We start from the raw sequence: 27,722 nt of genomic DNA, 5'->3' as shown, positions 1-27,722 counted from the left end.
CCTTATTCATGTTTCAATTACAAAAGATCTCAGTGCGAACCTGTTCTTCCTTCTTGAAGACTCCCTACCAGACCAGATCTGGGTCTCTGTTTTGGCCCAAGTAAAGTTTAAGGGCTCTTTAAAGGGTTGGTCAATGTCTTACAAGGTAGCCACCTACAGGTGCCACTAGACAGACAGTTTTCTTTCTTGTGGACAGGAGCTATTTTACATAGTTTTTCCCAAAGACCGCTGCCCTGAAGACTTCCTACCAGTTGGATCTCCATGAGAAGAAAGAGTGGAGCTGCTATAACGTGCGGTCTACTGGGACTATAAAGTGTTGTCTATCGTTCACTATAGTAACACAACCTGGATTTACTGCTTGGGTGCTTCATCCCTGGAGATTTAATATCCAAGAACAGTGGTCACCGGGTTCATTGTCCAGGATGCGTTGTGAGAGGAACCAAAAGACCAGAGGCAATGTAACTGATGGACAGGGCGTGGCCTTCAGAAAAGACTGAGGGCTTTTTTGAAGTCTACAGATTCTAGGAAAGCCTGAGGAGCAGGCCTTGTTGACCAGGAAATGGGAATCACAATACACTGGATCAGGCCAAGAGTACAAAGCTGCCAGGATGAAGGACACCTAGTGGTGGGTAAAGCCACTTTCACACTAGCGTTTTTGGCGGATCCGCCATGGATCTGCAAAAACGCTTCCGTTACAACAATACAATCGCATGCATCCGTAATGAACGGATCTGTTGTATTATGTCTGATATAGCCATGAGGGATCATGAACACCATTGAAAGTCAATGGGGGATGGATCAGTTTTCTATTGTGTCAGAGAAAACAGATCTGTCCCCATTGACTTACATTGTGTGTCAGGACCGATCCTTCTTGCTTCGCACCACATCGCAGATAGAAAAATGCTGCTTGCAGCGTTATTCTATTCGCGATGGGGATGCAACCAAATGGAACGGAATGCATTTTGGTGCATTCCGTTTCGTTCAGTTTTGTCCCCATTGACAATGAATGGGGACAAACCTGAAGCGTTTTCTTCCGCTATTGAAGTCCTATGACGGTTCTCAATAGCGCAATTGAAAACGCTAGTGTGAAAGTAGCCTAAAACCTTGTATTGCCCCTCCTCTTTAAGTTCTTCGCATACTGAAATGGTAGTACTATAGTGTACAGTTTGAGATTGCTGAAGTTGTGGCCTCCAGGACCGTAGACTCTGGATACTGTAGAAGACCGCATGCTACTGCAGCACCAAAACAATACCTTTCAAGATACAGGATCAATTGACAAAAAGAATGGACAAACCGATGTTTTGCGCAGTCATCCAAAGTAGTGTCTCCAGAAGTGCAAATGTAACCTTACTGGTTACTTCTGTCTGGGTCACTATGGTGCCCTGAGAGGTAAGTGCAGACAAGTTTCTAAAGTCTGCTATTGGTTTAGTTTTGGGCTACTATATGTCCACTTAGGTGCTCTATGGGACAGCACTGATGCCATGTCTTAGGGATCTTTTTGCCTGTCTTATAACTAAAGACAATCTGAGCCTGAGGTTCTGCTACTGTGTTAGGACCTACTGAAGTTGTCGGTCAAGTTCTTCTAGCCTTAGAAGAACATCTGGAATCATTTACTAAAGAGGCTGGGTATAACGTCATCTCACTCCCCTAATTTACCTTAAAGGATCCCATAAAAAATGACAGAAGATTCTGTTTTGCAACGGTCACTTTTGCAGCTCTCCTCTTCTTCCTCAATGTCTTTGGTGATGGCAAGCTCCATCCACTGCCAGACTTCTGCTTCTCACCAAGGGTCTCCCCCCTGCCTCCCGAGTCCAAATGAGACTCGCTCAGTGTCCTCCACATGGCTCCTGGGACCCCCAGAGTTCTGTTATCTGACCCTTCCTCTTCATCACTGTCACAAGTTAAGTTACCAGCACTGAATGAGCGTTCCACCCTCACTTCCGGGACGGGCAAGGCTGAAGCAATGTTGGATGAAGGGTCAGGGACATCAGTAGGCGGTTGTCTTCTGATAGCTAAACGCTTCCAGTGTTGAGGGTTTTCAGGAGAGAGACAGGTTTCACTGCCAGACTTTCGTAGGGGGTTAAATACATGGAGCATCTGTGAAAGACATAAATGTGGTATTAAATATCTAGTTGTGAACCTTCAGATGAACATCTATAGGTCCTTCCTAATAACAAATGTCCCAATTTTGAGGCCATACGCATAGATGACGCCTAACCCATCCTTGGACCCCCTGATTGGAGAACACCATCTTATAAAGATGTTCTCAGATATGTGATTTTGGTCAACCTTCATCAAACTTGTTACTGAGATGCTATTGCGATTTAGAAGAACAAACCCGCTCTCACTTGGATACATTTTCAACAAGTGTTTGGACAAGCTTTTGATACTGGATGACCATATGGTCAATCTAGTTTTTTGAGATTTGGGAATTGAAAAGGGGTCTTCAAAAATGCAGTCCTATTGATATTGGTGCGCTCCACCACGTGTGTGTGTGTAGGACACAAATTTTACTAATGTTGGTGGGTCACTTTGAAGGTGTACATAAGATACGTTGGAGGCCATCTGTGTATGTGGAGGTATGTAAACGAGGCATAAAAGAAGTCAAACACAACACAGAAAGAAGCGTGCAGAAGAAACACCTCACCTGGAAGAACACAGGGCAGGTGTGAGAACAGGTGCATAGGAGCAACGTTTAAGGATGAAACGTGAGTATGATGAAATTCTGAACAAGGTCTTGTTTATTCTGCACGTTTAACCATTTCCATCGGTTTTATTCCGAGCTTTCCAGCCATATTTGGTCATCATAAAGCAAGTTTTCAGAATACATTCTCTTGCCTCCCCCCCAGTAAAAAACTGGTCACTTGATTGGCATCCCGTGAAATTGGCCCCAGAGGATGAATGTAAATTGTAAGCTCGACTGGAGCCTGAACTAGTATGACTGCATAGATCCTGGGTTCAGAACTCCGTAAAGATGGAAAATCTGATGAAAGTTGGTACCTTTTAAAGAAGCACAGTAAATTCCTTCCGTCTGGTATAGACGCTCTGAAATTCTTGACACTAAATCCACCAAAAGTATTCAAATACTCATTTTCGCTGCAGCTATAGAACATGGAAGACCCAACTGTAGCAACCTTTTGTCTACAGGTGGATTATCCAAAGACAGTGGTGAACCTACCCATGCTGTTTGTGGGTTTTAACATTCATGGGAGGATCAAGATGTTTTGGGGTTATTCTACCCATGAATTCACCAAGTTGTTTTTAAAATATGCCCTTATGGGTTGCCCATGCTGTTTTTGGATTATAATACCCATCAGCTAACCATGTTTAGAGAAAACCCATTCATGGGTGTTGATGGCGTTTTTGCATTATCCCACTCACGGGTTGACCATGCTGTGTTTGGGTTATCTAACCCTTGGGCTGACCATGTTGTTTTCAAAATATGCCACTTACAGGTTGACCATGCTGTTTTTGAGTTGTACCACCTATCAATTGATAATGTTTTTAGAACACCCGCTCATGGGTTGATCATGCCGTTTTTGAGTTATTCCACCCATTGGTTGATCATGTTTTTAGAAAACCCAGTAATAGGTTGACCATGCTATTTTTGTGGTTATCCCACTCATGGGTTGACAATGGTGTTTTTGGATTATCCCGCCCACTGACTGAGCATGCTGCTTTTGGGTTACCCCACCCATGGGTAGAACATGCTGTTTTGGGGTTACCCCACTCATCTCTTGATCTTGGCCAGGCTGTTGTTACAATATGCCACCCCTGGGTTCACTGTGCTGTTTTGGGGTTATCCCACTCATATGTTGTTTTTGGGATTTCCAACCATCCCCTTGGCCAAGTTGTTTTTAGAATATACCACTCATGCAGTGACTATGCTGTTTTTGGTTTATCCGACTCATCCCTTAACCAGGCTGTTAGAATATCTCACCCATGGGTTGACCACGCTGTTTTTGGGTTATCATCCAAGTACTGAGAGGGTAAGAAACAAAAACGATAAAATATTTCTATATACATCCCATAATCTTACAATTCTTGTGGGGGAAAAAAAGAATTTCTTGAGATTTGAGACGTGCAAGATGGTAGCTGGGGCTTTTGTTTTCTGGACAACCTTTTTTCGATAAGCAGGTCCCCTGGTGACTGTCTGACTGGAAGCCACTGGAAAAAGTAAACTTTTTTTATATATGTTTTCTTGCCACTAGGGGCGCTCTTGCATTGGAATATTCATAACAGCAGCAAGATCTTCCAAATGATTACTTGTCCATTGATACTTACGAGCACTGCTCTTAGACAAACACATCTCAGCAGACATCAATCATTTATCAGCAGCATTAATGGGTTACAATATTCATGAAGATATTTATGCAGAGGAAGCACTCTCCGTGTGTCTGAAAAATAACAGGACTTTTTTTTTTTTTAAATGGCCTCTAAACTTAAAATTGGCAGCTTGCTGATATCAGTCATCCCTACATATGTATGTGGAGGGTCTCAGCACTGCGGATTTGTGAGATCATTAGGGCAAGAATATTTTGGGGCTGTCAGTCACCCCATTGAAGACCTCAGGGTATCCTGTGCTTACAACGGCTGATATCGGGAAGCAATAGACGACAGTACACAAAACATACCAGAGGTGTAGACCTCCTTCACGGTGGGACACCACATGCATTTTAGTACTAGTGACATCCTCAGGACTGGAGAGAAAAATTTGCAAAATACGACTTAAAGGGAGTCTGTCAGCAGTTCTGACCATGTTAACTGCTTACAGCAGTTTAGGTTGGGGCTGTGGAGAGCAGGATGTACATACCTTTTGTGGAGCTTTCATTATCAGGAGTAGTGTGAATAAGAACTATTATTCTGCCAGGTTCTGCTCCTGAAAGTGCCCTGGATGCGTTGCTTTGTTATGGAGTGCTCTCTGCTTTGAGCTGCTTCGTGGCCCTTCCCCTCTGCTCCAAGCGGCGGCTGTAGTGGTCTCCTGGATAGATGCTAAAGTGGTCACTCAGAGCAGGGCACTTGCAGGAGCAGAACCTGGCAGAATAAAACTTCCTACTCACACTACTCCTGATTAAAGCTCCACAAAAGGTGTTTGCTCTGCTCTGCCCAGTCCCAACCTAGTGCTGTCAGGAGTTTAGCAAGGTCAAAACTGCTGACTGACTCCCTTTTAATCCTTGTAAAATCAGAAGACTTCGTTTTTCTCACAGTTGAGGTTTGTTACATTGACCTTCAGGGCCCATTCACACGACCATATTTTTCTGTCCACGTCCGTTCTGCAATCTTGTGAGTCGGATGCGGACCAATTCATTTCAAAGGGGCCACAAAAGATGCAGACAGCACACCGTGTGCTGTCCGCATCCGTACTTCCGTTCCGCGGCCATGCCAAAAAGACAGAACATGTCCTATTTTTGTCCGCATTGGTGAACAAGAATAGGAATTTCTATCATGGAGAAGGACATTACGATCCGCAAAAAAAAATGCAGAAGGCACACGGGATGTATCTGTGTTCGCAACTTGTGGTCCGCAAAAAAACGTATACGGTCGTGTGAATGAGCCCGTAGGCTGAGATAGATGGCCTATGAAACTCAAGTCAGTGGGTGGTACTGCATCCACTGAGTACTCCATGACCTCCTGGGGGGCTAAACAAATACCCTTCTGTACTGGGTGGTAAATCCCAGCACCTTAACAAAAGGCCCAATTTGATGTTCTAGACCACGACCCCAAAGCTCATGTTCCTGCAACAATGTGGCGTGACACTTGCCGCAGAGTGGGCGGTGGTAGCCACGCAGACATGTCATTACCACACGTATAGTCCACCAAGCGTGGTGGACATACATTTATCTGCATCTTGCGGATTGTGGACCTATTAAAATCAATGGGTCCGCATTGCGATGCGGAGTGCACGTGGCCGTTGCCTCCGTTTTGCGGACTTGCAGCCTGAAACTCGGCACGGCCGTCCTACGGTTGTGTGGATGCGGCCTAAGGCTACCTACACACTCCGGGGATTATGTGCATTTTTTTGGCGCAGATTCCCGGATAGAAAAGATCGCAGCGTAATACAGACCCAGCAAAGTGTATGAGGCTAGATAAATCTCATGGACTTTCGATCTGCAGCACGTCAACCGTTTGTGCGATTTTTGCGATGAATTTCACCCTTTTCAATGGAAGTATGAGATCTGCAGCAAAACCTCATTGAATCCGCATAAAAAAAAATGCAAGTAAGGGCTCATGCACACGAACGTATTATTTTTTTCAGTGTCCATTCCACAACTGAGTCATTTCTGTTTTTTTAAAACCCCCATTGAAATGAATGATTCCACATCCAGGCCACAATAAAACGGAAATGACTCTGTGTGCATTCCGTATGTCCGCAAGTTGGTTCCGCAAAAAAATAAATAAATAGAACATGTCCTATTCTTGTACGTTTTGCGGACAAGGACAGGCATTGGTACAATGGATCAGCATAGAAAACAGATGTAACACGGATGTCACATAGAGGTCATCCGTTTTTTCGCAGATCCGTGATTTGCGGAGCGCAAAATACATACGGTCGTGTGCATGAGCCTTAACACATCTGGACTTTGATGCACATGGGTAATTTCTGCAAGTCTACCCGAGTGCAGATAGCCTAAAAGGGCAATTTATGGTATATGAGGGTTCTGATTAGGGGTTCCTCTCTCAGGAGGGTTTTGATTAGGGGTTCCTCTCTCAGGAGGGTTCTGATTAGGGGTTCCTCTCTCAGGAGGGTTCCGATTAGGGGTTCCTCTCTCAGGAGGGTTCCGATTAGGGGTTCCTCTCTCAGGAGGGTTCCGATTAGGGGTTGCTCTCTCAGGAGGGTTCCGATTAGGGGTTGCTCTCTCAGGAGGGTTCCGATTAGGGGTTCCTCTCTCAGGAGGGTTCCGATTAGGGGTTCCTCTCTCAGGAGGGTTCCGGTTAGGGGTTCCTCTCTCAGGAGGGTTCCGGTTAGGGGTTCCTCTCTCAGGAGGGTTCCGATTAGGGGTTCCTCTCTCAGGAGGGTTCCGATTAGGGGTTCCTCTCTCAGGAGGGTTCCGATTAGGGGTTCCTCTCTCAGGAGGGTTCCGATTAGGGGTTCCTCTCTCAGGAGGGTTCCGATTAGGGGTTCCTCTCTCAGGAGGGTTCTGATTAGGGGTTCCTCTCTCAGGAGGGTTCTGATTAGGGGTTCCTCTCTCAGGAGGGTTCTGATTAGGGGTTCCTCTCTCAGGAGGGTTCTGATTAGGGGTTCCTCTCTCAGGAGGGTTCTGATTAGGGGTTCCTCTCTCAGGAGGGTTCTGATTAGGGGTTCCTCTCTCAGGAGGGTTCTGATTAGAGGTTCCTCTCTCAGGAGGGTTCTGATTAGGGGTTCCTCTCTCAGGAGGGTTCTGATTAGGGGTTCCTCTCTCAGGAGGGTTCTGATTAGGGGTTCCTCTCTCAGGAGGGTTCTGATTAGGGGTTCCTCTCTCAGGAGGGTTCTGATTAGGGGTTCCTCTCTCAGGAGGGTTCTGATTAGGGGTTCCTCTCTCAGGAGGGTTCTGATTAGGGGTTCCTCTCTCAGGAAGGCGCTAAAAACAAAAAAGCAGATGGCAAATTCCCTCAGGGGCAAGAAACTGACTAAAAATTGCCACTCTGCTTTATGTCAAGCGGTTCTTCTTACTATAAGACGCGTCTGATGCTTTTCTTCATTCTTTACATACTCCATAAGTCAAGGTTACATCGCAGGTCACTTAAATTTAGCAACAAAAAAAAAAAATTGTGCATAGTTCAAAAATCTGTGTAAAGGCCCATGTACACTGCAGTGCCGTTTATGCAGATTTTCTGGGTGTATTTTTGCGCGCTTTGTGTTTCCACACCAAATCTTCATGCGTTAGCTGCGGTTTTTGTTATACCTTTTGACATGGATTTGCCCCGGGTTGCATTGCAAAGAATGAACACTGCACAATCCGCACAAACAATACACATTCTCCGAATTCGCCCTGAAAATTCCCGCACCGTGTAGATGAGATTTTGAAAATCCCATTTACTCAGCTAGTACTGCACTACACTGCGGATTTTCCGCATGAAAATTGCACGGACAATCCGCTTGTACTACGCAGCTTGTGCATACACCCTAAGGCCCCTTTCACACGGGCGAGTATTCCGCGCGGATGCGATGCGTGAGTTGAACGCATTGCATCCGCACTGAATCCGGACCCATTCATTTCTATGGGGCTGTGCACATGAGCGGTGATTTTCACGCAACACTTGTGCGTTGCGTGAAAATCGTAGCATGCTCTATATTGTGCGTTTTCCACGCAACGCAGGCCCCATAGAAGTGAATGGGGCTGCATGATAATCGCAAGCATCCGCAAGCAAGTGCGGATGCGGTGCGATTTTCACTCACGGTTGCTAGGAGACGATCGGGATGGGGACCCGATCATTATTATTTTCCCTTATAACATGGTTATAAGGGAAAATAATAGCATTCTGAATACAGAATGCATAGTACAATAGCGCTGGAGGGGTTAAAAAATAAATAAATAATAATTTAACTCACCTTAGTCCACTTGATCGCGCAGCCGGCATCTCTTCTGTCTTCTTTGCTGTGTGCAGGAAAAGGACCTGTGGTGACGTCACTCCGGTCATCACATGATCCATCACCATGGTAAAAGATCATGTGACGGACCATGTGATGACCGGAGTGACGTCACCACAGGTCCTTTTCCTGCACACAGCAAAGAAGAAGACAGAAGAGAAGCCGGGCTGCGCGAGCAAGTGGATTAAGGTGAGTTACGGTAAGTTTTTTGTTATTTTTTTTTAACCCCTCCAGCGCTATTGTCCTATGCATTCTGTATTCAGAATGCTATTATTTTCCCTTATAACCATCCGGCATTTTTTTCCACAGGTATTAAAAATACCGCAATGCCGGATCCGTTCTTCCAGACCTTTAAAAATGTGAAAAAAAATAAATAATAGAAACGGATCCGTTTGTCCGTATGACAAAACGGACAGACGAATCCGTTCTTGCAATGCATTTGTGAGACGGATCCGCATCCGGATCAGTGTACAAATGCGGTCCGTTTGCATGCAGACTTCCAGCGACGGAACGGCTTGCCGGATCACTCTCCGCAAGTGTGAAAGTACCACAAGGCTGTTTTCACACAGGTTTTCGCTGGCGTTTTTCCTTATTTTTGCGTACCTTCTACGCTTTTTTTTTTTGCTCCTGGCACTTTTGTTCATTAGGTGCTTTTTTTTGGTCTTTCTGGCTTCTTTTTAGAATAGTAGCAGACTGGAGCTCTTCCTGCTTTTTTGTCAGGCTTTTTCAAATCTTCATTTTTGTAGGTGAAAGATGCCATGAAGAAATATTTTATTGCATGGGCGTTTTTACACCGTCCTCACCACTTGGGAGTGGTCAGGGGCGTTACATCGGACCCAGCAAATTTACGCCTGGTGTCAGGGGTGCACCACCAATGAGGCCAGGTGAGGCAGAAGCAGGTAGTGGCAAGAGAGGGGGGGGGGGGGGCAGCAGAAGGGCCACGGACAATGAGCAAAGAATTGTGGCAAAGGGTTTACGTTAAGAAATTGGCATGGGGGGGGGGGGGGGGGCGCAGTTTCAGTTTCAGCCTCAGGCTGCAGAAAGGCTAGGTGCACCCCTGCCTGGTGTAAATGTTGGTGAAAAACTGCTCCTCATTCAAGACGTGGCACACGCCTCATCCTCAATGATGTGGATCCTCTGGCCGTGGAGCAGGGGAGAATGAAAGACCGGTGTAAAATGCCAGTCTCAGTAAATGACCCCCACTGTGTGCAAAAAATGCCAGAAAAAGGACTACAAAAATAAAAAAACACAGGTGCCAAAAAATGCTAACGAAAAAAAAAAAAAAAAGCTGTGATTTTTTTGTCCAACACCAGAACTAAAGGACGGTGTCCCCATTTTAGAGCTTGAGGGTCCCAGTAGCAGGACCGCTACCAATACAGTATTTTTATGACATATCTGGTTGCTTTGAAGGGAGAAAAAAAAACTCTTTAAAATGTACAGTAAATTCACCTTGAACGGGTGGATGTGGAAGTCGCATAAAGAGCAATTCCCTTAACTTAAAGGGGAACTCCACCGAGAAGAGATAGGCTGCTTTAGTTCCTATTCTTAATTCTTATTTCCTGGCTACTCAGGGGTTAACTGCTCCTCCACTTAAAATTCTTGATGGTTCTTCAAAAGTTCTTTTCACGGTTCACAAAATCCAAGCGACCTTACCTTCTGTTTACCCTAAAATTCACCATAGAGAGAGGACTCATTGTGGACCGAGCGCCTGGCGCTGCTAATTAGTGGTTTACGTGGCCAGAAATCAGGTATTCAGCACAGAGCAGCCATGCAGAGCGCTATAAAATCTTCACGGGGACGCAGGCACCTGACCAGGCCTGTAAAGAACGATCGCATTCACTGGTCACTGGAAGGAATGCCGCAGACCTCAAGAAACCTCTACTTTCCATCTTCAGGAGGATAACAGCGGAGAAAACGAACGGTCCTGCACAAATGCGCTACACGTTGCATGGCGTGGTGGGGTACGGGCAGAACGTAAGCTAGAAAATGCTATCCATTACACAGCTGCCAATCTGAACAAGTAAGAGCTGCAGTATAAAGCATGGGGGGGAGGTAGACTGCACAGGAGCCCAAACCTGCGTTAAATCAGGAGGCGGTTTTCACCTCTCACACTGCAGCTAATCTGGCACTGGGCAGTAGTCCAAGCTCACGTGCCCCCTTCTAACCAATGCCAGCATACCGTAGATAAAATTCAGGCTGCCTGCACCAGCCACCAGGGGGAGCTCACTGCATACACAGTTAGTGAAATCTATAGAAAGACATATGCAGTTAGCTCCCTCTAGTGGAGGTTATTTTGGGAATTATTATTCAGATAGTTGCCTAAATGTTCTGAAAAGTGGCTGCCGTTTCTACCATGGGTCATACTACTATTAGCAGATGCGATTGTAATTTAAGCAGTTGTCTCACATTTTGATAACAGTCTCCGAATTGGGTCTCCACCTTTAACCAATTGAGTTTCATACTTCAAATAAGGCAAAAATGACATGAAGGTGACCAGCACAACAATATCCCACCCGGGCACAGCGCCAGGATGCGGTATTATTTACATGGCACGAGGATGGACCCGGCTGTTCTGTAAGACCTGTGATTAGATAAATACATATGTGTTTGTGTATGTCGGTAATTTTACGGGCTGAATCCTGTGTGGGGACAACACAACAGCCCCCCCCCCCCCGAGGCGTTACCTACTGCTGACTCATGTCCTTGAGAAACAGTCCGGGTGCATATCACGGTGCGGTATCTGTCACCCTGTTATACAAAGGCCATCAAAAGATACTGCAATATGGTGGTCATGTGGACGGACGGGTATAGATTTTGCGAACTCTACCCCGCCACATGCGAGTCATGTTGTTACCAGATTATACACTGAGCAAAAATATAAAACACAACACTTTCGGTTTTGCTCCCATTTTGCATGAGCTGAACTCAAAGATCTGAGACATTTTCTACATACACAAAAGACCCATTACTCTCAAATATTGTTCCCAAATCTGTCTAGATCTGCGTTAGTGAGCACTTCTCCTTTGCCGAGATAATCCATCCCACCTGACAGGTGTGGCATATCAAGGTGCTGATTAGACAGCATGAATATTGCACAGGTGTGCCTTAGACTGCCCACAATAAAAGGCCACTCTGAAATGTGCACAGTTTTGCCTTACTGGGGTTGATCAGGTTGTTGATTGTGGCCTGTGGAATGTTGGTCCACTCCTCTGTGTGAAGTTGCAGAATATTGGCAAGAACTGGAACACGCTGTTGTATACACCGATCCAGAGCATCCCAAACATGCTCAATGGGTGACATGTCCGGTGAGTCCGGGCCATGCAAGAACTGGGATGTTTTCAGCTTCCAGGAATTGTGTACAGATCATTGCAATATGGGGCCGTGCATTATCATGCTACAACATGAGGTGATGGTCGTGGATGAACGGCACAACAATGGGCCTCAGGATCTCGTCACTATCTCTGTGCATTCAAAATGTCATCAATAAAATGCACCCGTGTTCGTTGTCCATAACATACGCCTGCCCATATCATAACCCCACCGCCACCATGGGCTGCTTGATCCACAACGTTGACGTCAGCAAACCGCTCATTTACACGACGCCACACACGCTGTCTGCCATCTGCCCTGAACAGTGAAAACCGGGACTCATCCGTGAACAGAACGCCTCTCCAACGTGCCAGACGCCATCGAATGTGAGCATTTGCCCATTCAAGTCGGTTACGACGATGAACTGCAGTCAGGTCCAGACCCCGATGAGGACGACGAGCAGCATGCAGAGGAGCTTCCCTGAGACGGTTTCTGACAGTTTGTGCAGAAATTCTCCGATTGTTGCTGCAGCTGTCCAGGTGGCTGGTCTCAGACGATCATGGAGGTGAACATGCTGGATGTGGAGGTCCTGGGCTGCTGTAGTTACACGTGGTCTGCGGTTGTGAGGCCGGTTGGATGTGCTACCAAATTCTCTGAAATGCCTTTGGAGACGGCTTATGGTAGAGAAATGAACATTCATTGCACGGGCAACAGCTCTGGTAGACATTCCTGCAGTCAGCATGCCAATTGCACGCTCCCTCAAACATTGCGACATCTGTGGCATTGCGCTGTGTGATCAAACTGCACATTTCAGAGTGGCCTTTTATTGTGGGCAGTCTAAGGCACACCTCTGCAATATTCATGCTGTCTAATCAGCACCTTGATATGCCACACCTGTGAGGTGGGATGGATTATCTCGGCGAAGGAGAAGTGTTCACTAACACAGATTTAGACAGATTTGGGAACAATATTTGAGAGTAATGGGTCTTTTGTGTCTGTAGAAAATGTTTCAGATCTTTGAGTTCCGCTCATGAAAAATGGGAGCAAAACCGAAAGTGTTGCGTTTATATTTTTGCTCAGTGTATATACAGACCATCACCCTCGTTCTGTCACTTTAAGGCCTCATGCACACGACTGTATTTTGTATCCGTGTCTTCACATGAACCCATTAATTTCTATGGGTCTGCAAAAAATAAAATAAAAAATGCACAGTATATGGATGTCATACATGTGCTGTCCGCATCCGTGTGTCCGTTCATGTCCTAATCATTTCTGGCAATGGGAGTGAGAAAAAATGCGCACTGCACATGAAAGGTGTCCGGATTTTGTGGATCCCTGGTTTGACGGACACGGTCCTGAGCATAAAGCCTGAGGTTTTGCGGTCTGCAAATCACGGATCTGCAAAATACAGACAATGGGTTGGTGGTCTGCATTTTGCGGACATAGTCTATCTTTTTGCTTAACGGTTCTATGGATGCGGAAAGTACATGGATGATCCTTGTGCTTTCTGCATCTATATGTCCATTCTGCAAAAAGATAGAACATATCTTATGCTTGGCCACAAAATGTGGACCACAAAGCCATTGAAGTCAATGGGTCCAGAATAAGTGCGGATGCAACATGGACGATTTCCGTATTTTACGCATCCACAATTGGACTCCAAAATACATGCAGTCGTGTGCATGAGGCCTAAGGTTGCGACACATCAAAAATGGTGTACCGCCACCTGCATTGAAACAAATGAAAGTGAATGGGTTTGCGTTGCGACCCACAAGTTGCCGCGACCATCACTGTCACAAGAAAACCAGCAAGATTGCTCGTGGCAGCTTTGCGGGTTCCAATGCGATTCCATTTGCTTTCATTACTTGCGACGTAGGCAGTGCCACACGGCGATCCATGGCCGTGCTAACGTATTGCAACTAAAGCCACAACGTTGGCCTGAAGGAGCAGCATGCAGCACTAATGACACCTCCACAGAACTACGACAGTTCATAAGCTCCCGCCACGACATCACGGAAACCACAAGGCGAGCGTGACTATAGTCTGTGCTGGATTTGTTGCACCAATTAAGGCAAAAAAAACCACAGATTTGCAGTGCCAATTCCAGACCTCAAATCCACGCCAATGTACTGTACAATCACGTGGATGGGGGTTTTCAAAACCGCATCCACACGTAGCGCATACTTCCCAACTCTCCCAGAAGGTCCAGGAGGCTCCTGGAAAAAGAAGAAATCTCCCGCGCGCCACAAAAGCCTCCTAATCATTTACTGTGCGTGGAGCTGGCACGTTGCGTCATCAGACAGCCCTAGCGTCTAAACGCAAATTCAATGAGTGGCACATCTGGGAAAAGGAGTGTGGCCTGCAAAAGGGTGTGTGTGATTATGCAATAAAAATTCCAGACATGCACTCACAGGCGCCACATGGAAAAATGTGCATGCTCTTTAGTGTGGACAAAGAAGCATCCTCCATGTCTTTTCTCTGGAGACCTTGCCATGTCAATGCGAACAGTGACACAACCGTAAGATGCGGATCCGCAAAATACAGATGAAATCCGTGTAGGATCTGTGGCTCTTTTTTTTGTGGACCCATTAACTTCTATGGGTCCGTGAACTGCATTTTGCAACCAATCTGTGGAACGGACATACGGATGCGGAAAGCACATGGAACATGGATCAAAAGATAGAAGTCAATGGGTCCGCAAAAAATGTGGATGCCTCACGGACTGCATCCATATTTTGTAGACCACAAAATACACACGGTCGTGTAAATGCATATGTATGTATATATACAGTACAGACCAAAAGTTTGGACACACCTTCTCATTCAAAGAGTTTTCTTTATTTTCATGACTATGAAAATTGTAGATTCACACTGAAGGCATCAAAACTATGAATTAACACATGTGGAATTATATACATAACAAACAAGTGTGAAACAACTGAAAATATGTCATATTCTAGGTTCTTCAAAGTAGCCACCTTTTGCTTTGATTACTGCTTTGCACACTCTTGGCATTCTCTTGATGAGCTTCAAGAGGTAGTCCCCTGAAATGGTTTTCACTTCACAGGTGTGCCCTGTCAGGTTTAATAAGTGGGATTTCTTGCCTTATAAATGGGGTTGGGACCATCAGTGGCGTTGAGGAGAAGTCAGGTGGATACACAGCTGATAGTCCTACTGAATAGACTGTTAGAATTTGTATTATGGCAAGAAAAAAGCAGCTAAGTAAAGAAAAACGAGTGGCCATCATTACTTTAAGAAATGAAGGTCAGTCAGTCAGCCGAAAAATTGGGAAAACTTTGAAAGTAAGGGCTATTTGACCATGAAGGAGAGTGATGGGGTGCTGCGCCAGATGACCTGGCCTACACAGTCACCGGACCTGAACCCAATCGAGATGGTTTGGGGTGAGCTGGACCGCAGAGTGAAGGCAAAAGGGCCAACAAGTGCTAAGCATCTCTGGGAACTCCTTCAAGACTGTTGGAAGACCATTTCAGGTGACTACCTCTTGAAGCTCATCAAGAGAATGCCAAGAGTGTGCAAAGCAGTAATCAAAGCAAAAGGTGGCTACTTTGAAGAACCTAGAATATGACATATTTTCAGTTGTTTCACACTTGTTTGCTATGTATATAATTCCACATGTGTTAATTCATAGTTTTGATGCCTTCATAGTCATAAAAATAAAGAAAACTCTTTGAATGAGAAGGTGTGTCAAAACTTTTGGTCTGTACTGTATATATATATATATATATTATATATATATATATATATATATATATACACATACACATACATACATACACACACATACACACATACTGGTTGCCATTGGAAATAGCATCTGAGCTCCCACAATGCACTGTTCTCCAATTTCCTGTCTGGCCTAGTGTTGTTTTAAGGCAATGTGAGCCCTGTTGCTACGCAGGACTCAAACAGAAAAACTGGCCCTGATTCCCCTAGCAACCAATGAGAGCTCAGCTTACATTTCTAAAACAGCTCTGAGAAAATGAAAGCTGCGCTGTGATTGGTTCCTAATCACAACAAGGCAAGTCCTCATGAAGGAGGCCCAACTCAAAAATACTTCACGACAAAAGTTAAATATTTTCAATGTGACCCGACCCTGAGAAGAGCGGAGTCTTTCTTTAAGTTTTCCAAGTCATTTCTAGGTCGAATCAGTCTCTGGTAAAGCTGTGTGACAACCAACATGGCCCCCATTATCACTCTCACACGGGTTGTCACCCAGCTGTAGAAATAAATTCATCCCCATCAACCATAAAAAGCCAAGAATTTCCTTTAAAAATACACAGCTGCAGCCATTCATGGTGACGTGTAGAGTCAGTAAATTTATGGCTGTTTACAGCCTTGTCATAAGAGATATGATGGCGACACGCATGCAGAGCCTGTGGCCGCGCACGTCTGCAGAAGTATGCGCGCCATGGCTCCCACAGCTTCGCCCTCCATTACCATTGTTTACATGGCTGTACAGATGTTTCTCGCCAATGATAATTAGATCGCGCACAACAAACACTGCGCAGGAACAGCAGAGACGACTGCAGGGCAGTCACAGAGCGGTGGATGAGGGGGGATGATGGAGGAGACACAGGGTAGGACAGCCATGGCGGGCGGCTTGCGCCCACTTGAAATGATGGAGGGACCTCTTGAGGGGTCGCGTAGGTGAAGTGGTCTTTGAAGACAGGACACAACAGAGCGCCACAGTCAGGGTCGTAGGTAGAGGGGCCCCTCCAGGTGAACCTACATGGGGCCCTCCCACTATATCTTTTATAGAAGGTGTAAAAAGGGAGTGCAAACAAGCGTCAGACCCTTCATTTCTAATTTAGGGGCTGTGGTAGAATGTATGGACAGAGGATGGCGTATCTCCCATCGACCTGATGACATCATCAGTGCCCACGTACCTCAGAACGTGTTTACACCTGGCTGGCACTGACCCCAAGACCCACCTGTCCTGCCCTGAACATGACAAACGTCAGTCATGATGTCAGCTCTGTTATTATTACGGGAAATGTTATGTGTTCTCTGAACGGCACTATTATATATGCGCTATATGGCGGTATTACATGAGCATGGTATGGTGATGCTGTTTATGGAACTGGATAGTGTTATTACTAACGCACTACATAGCAGCGTTATTATGGCACAGTTATGTGTTCACTGTACGGCACTATTATGTATGCACCATATGTCAGTATTACACAGCGTTCACTGTACGGCACCATTATGTATGGAATATATGTCAGTATTACACAGCGTTCACTGTACGGCACTATTATGTATGCACCATATGTCAGTATTACACAGCGTTCACTGTACGGCACCATTATGTATGAACTATATGGCAGTATTACAGGGGCACAGTACGGTGATACTATTCAGTGAGCTGTATAGCATTATTATTTGATCAATAAATAGCAGTGTTACTATGGTATTGCAATGTGTTCACTGGGCAGTACTATTCTGTATGACAGTATTATGAGCACTGTATGGTGATATTATTTAGAGAACTGGATAACATTTTTATTTTTGTACTGTACTGCAATATTATTATGGCACAGCTGTGTGTTCATTGTATGGCACTATAATGAATGTGCTATATGGCAGTATTACATGGTAACTGTATGCTCATACTATATAGGAAGCTGCATAGTGTTATTATTTGAACAATACACAGCAGTGTTATTAACACACAGTTAAGTGTTCATTGTATGGCACTATTATGTATCAACTATATGGCAGTATTACGGGCACTGTTTGGTAATATTTTTGTACCGTACAGCAATATTATGGTACAGTTATGCATTCATTGTATGGCACTATTATGTATGTGCTATATGGCAGTATTTCATGGGTACTATATGGAAATACTACTTAGGGAGCTCTATTGCATTATTATTTTGTACTGTACAGCAATATTGTTATGGCACAGTTAGGTGTTCATTGTATGGCACTATTATGTATGTGCTATATGGCAGTATTTCATGGGTACTATATGGCGATACTACAGCATTATTATTTGAGCAATACACCGCAGTGTTAATATGCCCCTGTTACGTGTTCATTGCAAGACACTATTAGGCATGTATTGTATGGTATAATGATATGGACACTATATTGTAATATGTATGGCGGTATTATTTACATACTGGTCTCGATTTCTTGCTTTTCAAAAAAATAAAATAAAATAAAAAGATGAAACATTTTGCCCGGAGGCCTCCACAGACCTAAATGTCGTATGGGAAGGGTCATAGGTGGGAGGGGGTGGCCTCGATCGATGAGCGTTATACGGCTGTGATATAAAGGGCTGAGGTGGGAGAAGCATTAGCGACAGGGGCATTGTACGGGAATCAGACGGCCACAGGGGACGAAAGATCGTGAACACTGGATCAGCAGAGTGTGAAGATTTTATAGACACATTAATGATCACTATAGGAGGCACATAACGACTGATGAGAGCAGACGCAGGGGGGATAACACCACGGCAGGGGCGCCAGAGGTTAACGCAGGTTGATATGACAATATTGTAGATTTTTTCACCGCATGGAATAGCAGAGCTATACTGTGACATTGAGACGTGCGTGGAGGTTACAGGGGGACACACCATCAAGGAGAGGGTGGCGCAGGCTGTAAACAGGGGTGCAGCGAGGGGCTAAGAGCCCCGATCTTCTAGCAATTACGGTGATGAGGAGGAATATGGAGCACGATGGACACAGATTTATGGCAAGCGCCACAGCAGAAGCCTGATGTGCAGTGTGATGGCGTCATATAATGACCTGTTTACACAGGAGGATGTAGCAGAGCTGGGCTCATCATTAGCCGCCACACACTGTGATATTATCTAAGTTTTTTTAAAATGGAAATGCAGGTATGTGTAACAGAGCAAACGATGAAAGACAGGTTGAGCTCTGCTACATCTGTATACCAACAGAGCAGAGACATGTTGCAGAGTGAGCGGTCGTAAGCCATTTATTCATTTACTGGAACAGATGAGATGGAAATATGTAGACTGTATGTTGTTCCTACCAGGTAGCAGCTGGAAGGGTGTAGTTTGGCACGGAATAGTAGAGCGTAGCTGAGGTTTTAGAACCTGAAGCGGGTACTAGTGTAGGAATGGCATAGCAAACATTGTAATGGTGCCGGTACTTACCGTATAGCAGAGGGTGGTTATAGCTGGGTTAAAGTAGCGGTGTAGAAGGATGTAGTGTTTGATAGTGAGACCTGGCACAGGAATAGCAGTTATATTGTAGGGGTCATTACGGTGCCGCAGGGCAGAGTGGATCTAGTGCGGAATAGCAGAGGTTAGTTATAGCTGAGTTAGAGGACAGGAGGAGAAGGATGTAGTGATTCATCCCGGTGACTCTGTGCAGGAATGGCAAGACAGATCATGCAGTGCTGATCACTTGAGAGCTGCAGGGTCTAGTGTCGCCACGGAACAGCAGAGAGCAGTTATAGCTGAGTGAGAAGACAGGCAGACATAGTGATCTATAATTGTGACCGAGCAAGGGGATGGTAGCAATAGATTAGAATGTAGAGGGGGCCATCACACGGTACCAAAGTCTAGCGGCGCAAAGGAATAGCAGAGCCTAGTTATAGCAGAGTTAGATGAGCGCACATTGCGATGCTGAATTGTATTTGTTTGCAGGAGTAGTAGTGTGTGCAGCAGTAATATATAGGACAGTATGGGTCATCACACTCCAGGGTCTAGTGACACTGTGGAATAGCAGAGCTGCATAGTTATAGCTGTGTTGGAGAAAATAATAAAGATGTAGTGTGATGTTTGGTCAGAGGAAGGGGCATTAGTGCAGGAATGGTTAATATACATTATACCGGGGGTCCTTATAGGGACCAGTGACACCACAGAATAGCAGAGCACAGGTATAGCAGAGTTAGAGAAAGGAATAAAGGTGTAGTGTGATGTTTGGTCAGAGGAAGGAGCATTAGTGCAGGAATGGTTAATATACATTATACCGGGGGTCCTTATAGGGACCAGTGACACCACAGAATAGCAGAGCACAGGTATAGCAGAGTTAGAGAAAGGAATAAAGGTGTAGTGTGATGCTTGGTCAGAGGAAGGAGCATTAGTGCAGGAATGATTAATAAAGGGTCCTTATAGGGACCAGTGATACCATGGAATAGCAGAGCGCAGTTATAGCTGAGTTAGAGAGCAGGATAAGGCCTCGTGCACACAACCATATCCGGTACCTGAAAATTTCAGATAACTTCCATGTGCATTCTGTATTTTTCTCACTCCAATCAATAGAAATAACTGTTCTCATCCGCAAAAACGGACCAGAACAGGGCGTTATATCATCTGCGGATCGGCCACAGGGAACCACAAAAAATGCAGATGTGCGCACGGCCCCATAAGAATGAATATGCCAAATAAAGTCTTGAGCAGGAGCCCTAAAGGTGTAGTGTGATGTTTGGTCGGGGGATGAGTGCAGAACTGTTAATGCACATGACCCCATGGAATAGCAGAGCGCAGTTATAGCTGAGCTGGAGAACATGATAAACATGGAGTCTTATAAATTCAGAGGAAGGGGGTATTAGTGGAGAATCGGTAATATACATTATACTGGGGGTCCTTGTAGGGACCAGTGACCTTGGAATAGCAGAGCGCGGTATAGCGGTGTTCAGGCTCACGCCCATGAACGCAAGGGCTCCATGCCCGTATTGTGGACGGCAAACGGTGGGTCTGCCATATACGGGCACCGGCTGCGTGCGACCATTGACTTGAATGGGTCCACAATCTGCAAGATACAGGAAAAGATAGGAAGCGCTTCCGTGGGCTTTCGGGTCCGTGCCTCCGCACCGCAAAAGATAAGACATATCCTATCTTTTGCCGTATCTTGCGGATCGTGGAGCCATCTAAGTCAATGGGTCCGCTGCACGGAGTGCACGCGGCCGGTGCCTCTGCTTTGCGGACCGCAGCGCGGGCATGGAGCCCTTATGTTAGTTTCACACTAGCGGTAAGAGATCTGGCAGAGAACAGTATTCCGCAGCTCTCTGGATCCGGCATTGCCAGACCCGCCATCTCCATTACCAGCGGTGTTTGTCCAGCCCATTCTCGCCATATTTGGCAGGTTGCAGCTGGATCTCCGCCGGACCCCATTATAGTTACTGGGGCCGGGGGGCATTCAGGTACAGTCCGGCAAGGCTGGATCCAGAGATCAGAACCGCCTGCCGGATCTAACCGCTACTGTGAAACTAGCCTTAGGAGATCCAGCAGCCGATGCGTGATGGACAAAAAAACGCAGCGTTATTTGTCCGTCCAAAGACTGGCATTTATGCCAAAAAGCATCCAGATCCATTAAAGTCAAAGGTGATCTGGCGGGTTTATGGCACTATCCGGATTTCGGACTCTGAATGTACGCTTAGGCTGGGTTCACATGCCACTGAACAGCTCCGGATTTGCCGCTGTGGATTTTCACGCGGCAAATCCGCAGCGTTGTACAGTAGCGGTAAAGTGGACGAGAAGTGCTGCGTAAAACAAAAAGCAGGAAAAGATGCGGTATGGCGGATTTGAAATCTGTGGCATGTCCATTTATACAGCGGATTTCACCCTTTGCAATGGAAAGGGTGAAATCCGCCGTTTTTTCAATGGCATAAATCGTCTGTTATTCCGCACATCCAGCTTTGTTGCAGTTTTTACCGCCGAAACGCGGCAGATTTTTCTGCTGGATTTCCAGTCACTGGTGAACACAGCCTTAGAGGGCTCATGCACACAAACGTATTTTTTTCCGTGCCCATTCCGTTTTTTTTTTACGGGGCGTATGCGGGATTATTCACTTCAATGGGTCCAGAAAAAAACGGAAATGACTCCGTGTGCATTCCGTGTCCGTATGTGCGTTCTGCAAAAAAAAAAAAAAAAACAGAACATGCCCTATAATTGTCCGCATTACGGACAAGGATAGAACTGTTCTCTTAGGGGGTTGAACGTTTTGTTCCGCGGAATGCACGCGGCCGTCATCTGTGTTTTGCAGATCCGCTATTTGAGGACCGCAAAAAATTTCCAAAGGTCATGTCATGAGCCCTTATAGAGGGAGATTAGTGCAGAATGGTTATACGTTATACCGGGGGTCCTTGTAGGGACCAGGGACACCATGGAATAGCAGAGCACAGTTACAGGAGAGTTAGAGAGCAAGATAAAGGTGTAGTGTGATCAGTATTTCGTCAGAGGAAGGGGGCAATAGTGCAGGAATGGTTAATATATATTATACCGGGGGTCCTTGCAGGGACCATGGAATAGCAGAGCGCAGTTATAGCTGAGTTAGAGGAGGATTAGTGCAAGGATGGTTAATATACATTATACCCGGGGTCCTTGCAGGGAGCAGTGACACCGTGGAATAGCAGAGCGAGGTTAAAGCTGAGTTAGTGGGAGATTATACTGGGGTCCTTATAGGGACCAGTGACACCATGGAATAGCAGAGCGAAGTTAAAGCTGAGTTAGTGGGAGATTATACTGGGGTCCTTATAGGGACCAGTGACACAATGGAATAGCAGAGCGAAGTTAAAGCTGAGTTAGTGGGAGATTATACTGGGGGTCCTTATAGGGACCAGTGACACAATGGAATAGCAGAGCGAAGTTAAAGCTGAGTTAGTGGGAGATTATACTGGGGGTCCTTATAGGGACCAGTGACACAATGGAATAGCAGAGCGAAGTTAAAGCTGAGTTAGTGGAAGATTATACTGGGGGTCCTTATAGGGACCAGTGTATACCATGGAATAGCAGAGTGAGGTTAAAGCTGAGTTAGTGGGAGATTATACTGGGGGTCCTTATAGGGACCAGTGTATACCATGGAATAGCAGAGTGAGGTTAAAGCTGAGTTAGTGGGAGATTATACTGGGGGTCCTTATAGGGACCAGTGACACCATGGAATAGCAGAGCGAAGTTAAAGCTGAGTTAGTGGGAGATTATACTGGGGTCCTTATAGGGACCAGTGACACCATGGAATAGCAGAGCGAAGTTAAAGCTGAGTTAGTGGGAGATTATACTGGGGGTCCTTATAGGGACCAGTGACACCATGGAATAGCAGAGCGCAGTTATAGCTGAGTTAGTGGGAGATTATACTGGGGTCCTTATAGGGACCAGTGACACCATGGAATAGCAGAGCGAAGTTAAAGCTGAGTTAGTGGAAGATTATACTGGGGGTCCTTATAGGGACCAGTGTATACCATGGAATAGCAGAGTGAGGTTAAAGCTGAGTTAGTGGGAGATTATACTGGGGGTCCTTATAGGGACCAGTGACACCATGGAATAGCAGAGCGAAGTTAAAGCTGAGTTAGTGGGAGATTATACTGGGGGTCCTTATAGGGACCAGTGTATACCATGGAATAGCAGAGTGAGGTTAAAGCTGAGTTAGTGGGAGATTATACTGGGGGTCCTTATAGGGACCAGTGACACCATGGAATAGCAGAGCGCAGTTATAGCTGAGTTAGTGGGAGATTATACTGGGGTCCTTATAGGGACCAGTGACACCATGGAATAGCAGAGCGAAGTTAAAGCTGAGTTAGTGGAAGATTATACTGGGGGTCCTTATAGGGACCAGTGTATACCATGGTAAAGCAGAGCAGAGATTAGTGCAGGAGTGGGTCCTTGCAAGGACCAGTGACACAGTGGAATAGCAGAGCTCACTTATAGGAGGGTTAGTGCAGGAATAGTTAGTACACATTATTCTGCGTGTTCTTGCAAGGACCAGTCACGCCGTGAAATAGCAGAGCGCAGTTATAGCTGAGTTGGAGGGAGATTAGTGCAGGCATAGTTAATATACATTATACTGGGTGTCCTTGCAGGGACCATGGAATAGCAGAGCCCACTTATAGCTGAGTTAGAGGAGGATTAGTGCAGGAATGGTTAATATACATTATACCCGGGGTCCCTGCAGGGACCAGTGACACCGTGGAATAGCAGAGCGCAGTTCTAGGAGGATCGGTGCAGGAATGGTTAGTGTACATTATACCGGTGGTCCTTATAGGGACCAGTGACACCATGGAATAGCAGAGCTCACTTATAAGAGGAATAGTGCAGGAATAGTAGCATGCTTTATGCCATGTGTCCTTGTAGGGACGGTGGAATAGCAGGGTGAAGTTGTAGCAGAGTTGGATGCTGATCTTATACCATGGGCCACTCAGGAATAGCAGAGCTGGATGCATCTCTGGGAAGCAATGAGCAGATCTGCTGGATGTGAGCTCTGCTCTGCCACCCCCTCCCCTGCAGGAGACATACTCGGCTCTGCACCTCCTGACACCCGGGATGCAGCAGCAGCAGCACTCACCTTGCCGTGTAGATTGCCAGCTCCTGTGGTTCCCCTGCAGTGTCTGGGAGTCTCCCTCTGCTATGTCACTGCAGTGGCTCTGTGTGTGTGTGTGTGCCGTGCCCGTCTCTCCACCCTCCGTCCATGACGTCCTCCCGTCTCTCCACCCTCTTCCCTGACAGAGAGCAGCAGCCCCTCAGCCACCTGCAGCCCCTGCTCCCGGCCTCGGGTGCTGCCCCCACCATTGCAGCACTTGTCTCCTCGCCCCCCGGTGCATTAGTTTGCACCCCCCCAGACATTGCTCTCCTTCCTCATGGCCCTCCATTACTCCACCTCCTGTTTACCTCCTCTCCACCTGATGATGGCTGTCACCTGTGCTGGATTCCCACTGCACACTTTGTCTATGATGGGAGTTGTAGTGGGCAATGAACGCGGTCCTTGAGTTGTCCTTATCTGTCGAGTTTGTTGATTTCTCAGTTATATCTGTTTCAGGGAAAGCTGGGTGATGAGCAAGATGGCCGCTCCCAGGAGGTTCCATCCGCCTAGGCCCTAGGGGTACGTCCGCGCCCTGCTTATCGGGACCGAAATCTGCAGCTTTGGCGCTGTGCGTGGTCGTATGATGGACTTCCAATGCGCCCCGCTTCGGCAGATCCGTCGTTGCCGAATTCTCTAGTTCACCTCTGGATCCCCATTGACTGCAGTGAGGACCGGCGATGATTCGGCCGCTTTCCGGCATAAATGCCGGATCCGGACAAAAACCGCTGCATGCCGGATCATCCGTGGCCTCTTCACACATCCGTGATGACAAGATGGTCAGTGGATCCGTGACGGATCAGTGTTTGAGCCGTGTGTCCGTTTTTTTTGCCACAGACACTGCTAGGCTAAAAATTTGTTTCCAGATCATCCAGTGTAAACCGCTGACAGAACACGGATGGCATCCATGTTGTGTCCGTGGTTTTCACGGACCCATCGACTATAACGTGCGCGAGGGATCGGTAAACGCGGGCAATAAGGGTACTTTCACAATAGCATTGTTAGAATGCTTAGTATTAATGCCGGATCCGGAAATCTGTATGCAAACGGATATTTTTTTTACGGATACGGATCCGTTATTCATTGAAATACCGGACCCCTCTTCCTGGTATCATCCGGAATAATGGATCCGGTATTTAATTTTTTTAAAGCTAGAAAGAAATGCGCATGCGCAGATCGGAAAACTGGATCTGGCGATGCGGCAATTTCCGGAACACTTGGTACCGGATCCGGCATTAATACATTTCAATGAAAGTTAATGCCGGATCCGGCAAGTGCGGTAGTGTTCCGGAATTTTGGCTAGAAAAAATCCCGTACAAGGGACGGAACGGAAGAAGTCCTGATGCATACTGAACGGATTGCTTTCTATTCAGAATGCATTGGGACAAAACTGAAGCGTTTTTTTTCCCGGTATTGAGACCCTTTACCAGATTTCAATTCCGGAAAAGAATAACGCTGGTGCAAAAGTACCCTAATAGGTCGTGCTTCCATGGGGTCATCACCGACCGTGGAAAACCACTGGTGTGTGAAGACACATGGAGGCCACGGACAACGCATGTACGTGATTCACTGACGTGTGAAAGAGACCACATAATGGGGTCTGTCGGGTGACGCCGTGGTCGTGTCCTTCATGCTGCGCTGTTCTTCCCGTCATACAATGGAATCCTCTGACGGAGGCTCCAAGGTAAAATGTGAACAGGGCCAAAGCTGGACCCCTTCATTTTCCTGCAATTATCTAGACTGGAGATTAATGTAAGGCTGAGTTCGTATCTCCGTCAAGCAGATCCGGCGCAAATGCCGGTACAAAAAACGTTACATGTAGCAATTTTTGTCCGGCCAAAACCTGGTATTTATGCCGTAAAGTGGCAGGATCGGAGATGGACCTTATTGCAGTCAATGGGGATCCGTGGTGATGTAGAGAATGCTCTTCTTTCAGTGACAGCCAGCAGAGATTGTGCAGTTCCAGCATTTATGTCTTCCATTTAGGATTAATTGCTGTATTTGTGTTATCCTATCATCACCATGTTATGTAATGCTGCCCCCCTGTGGTCATTCTTGTTATAGGTTTCCTGAATGTATTATGTAAATCCCATAGCCGTTGCTCTCTGTCTGCTCCTCCCTTTCGTTGACATCATATCCTGTTTGTTCTGGTCCAGTGTGTTTCTTTCCTGCAGCAGACTCAGAGCTGGTGAGAGCATTCGTTTTGACCTCTATATGTCTTTGCTGAAGGTAAACTCAATAAATTACCAAAGCATCTCCATTGTATCCTCCTCACTGGATCTTCACATACAACTGGTACCACGACCTAGGGACATTAGTGAGTTCAGCTGTCTACCATTGCTTGTACAGAGATTACCACTCACAACCAGTCGGAGACTTCTCTAACGTACATCTGTGGCAGAATAGTCAAAACGAATGCCTAAATCTACAGTCTTTGCATGTCTACACGCAGTCTGCAAGCTTAGAGCTGTCCGCTATCTTACATGTGTAACATCCCAGAGTATGTTACTAAACTCTTTCTCCCCGCTACAACATGTTAGGTGTATGTGTATTGTCATCTGGTGTAATCTAACACTGCATTCTCAATTATGTGCATTTTCCAGGCCTGTTTTATGTATTATGCTGTAATTTCCATGTACACCAGCAGGTGGCAGCAGTATGTAGCAGGACCTTAGCCAGTTTAGTTTTTCTAGACTGGAATAGTTCATTCCAGTCTAGCTCCCCCCTCTTTGAGCAGAAGTGGGCTGGCCCATGTCCTGTCTCATGGGGAGGAAGGAAAGTTCTAGTTAGTGTACCAGCCCCCCCCCCCCCCCCCCCCCCCCCCCCCGGCTAGGGGAAGGCTGTGTTAGTAGGAGCTCCCAGTTACAGGGATCCCAACCCTGGAGCCAGCCTCGGCAGAGGCCAAAGATCTCAATTCCCAGACTGAGCCATCAGCCTCAGTGCTGGTTAACAAGCAAGCAGCACCTCCAGTCCTCCAGGAAGAGCATTCCCTGTGAGCATAGCTGTGAGTACAGATCCAGAGACCAGGAGAAGCCAAATTCCTCCTCAGCTAGTCAGGTCCATATCAAACAGAAGATAGATACCTGCCAGATTCACTAGGCATATGATAAGAAGCAGAATATATATTGATTCCTGCCACATATTGCCAATACCTGTTGGGACCCAAGGCTAATGCTGTTACTCGTATGGATTCAAGCTGCATTATATCACCAGTCTGGATCTCATTCCTTATTATCAAAGTTCCTCATTTACTCCTACTAACAACACTCAATTTATTGCAAGTGAGCCAGGATCCAGGAGTCCAGCCGTACCGAGGTAGGAGACACCGTTGACACTACATAGAGACATTATCCACACTCTGGCATTCCTCACCTGGTACGTGAGTTATATCATCTTAAAGGGCCCTGCGACTATAACCTGCGCACATTGCAATTGGCGTCACGAACAAAAACTATTAATATTGCGCCAGTGTGCATCAGTCCCAATCCGGCTTACTGCACATGCACAGGGCTTCATAAGCACAGTGAGTAAGCCAAAATCCTTTCTTAAAG

At 46.2% G+C, this 27,722-nt stretch overlaps 1 protein-coding gene across 1 annotated transcript in view; it reads right to left on the bottom strand.

Annotated features, from left to right (window-relative positions):
• The window catches only part of LOC120977835 (regulator of G-protein signaling 1-like), a 47,686-nt gene extending 23,419 nt beyond the window's left edge, over positions 1-24,267 (bottom strand). Inside the window, exons 1-2 of the mRNA XM_040405969.1 lie at positions 24,160-24,267; positions 1,657-2,097 (exon numbers count right to left, since the gene is read on the bottom strand). Coding sequence (XP_040261903.1) covers positions 1,657-2,097 — 441 coding nt within the window. The 5' untranslated portion in view covers positions 24,160-24,267. The remainder of the gene's footprint in view (positions 1-1,656; positions 2,098-24,159) is intronic.
• Positions 24,268-27,722: the final 3,455 nt, after the last annotated feature.

This window comes from Bufo bufo, chromosome 8 (genome assembly GCF_905171765.1).
Source record: "Bufo bufo chromosome 8, aBufBuf1.1, whole genome shotgun sequence".
Taxonomy (NCBI): Eukaryota; Metazoa; Chordata; class Amphibia; order Anura; family Bufonidae; genus Bufo; species Bufo bufo.
This window is presented reverse-complemented; position numbering and strand designations above follow the sequence as displayed.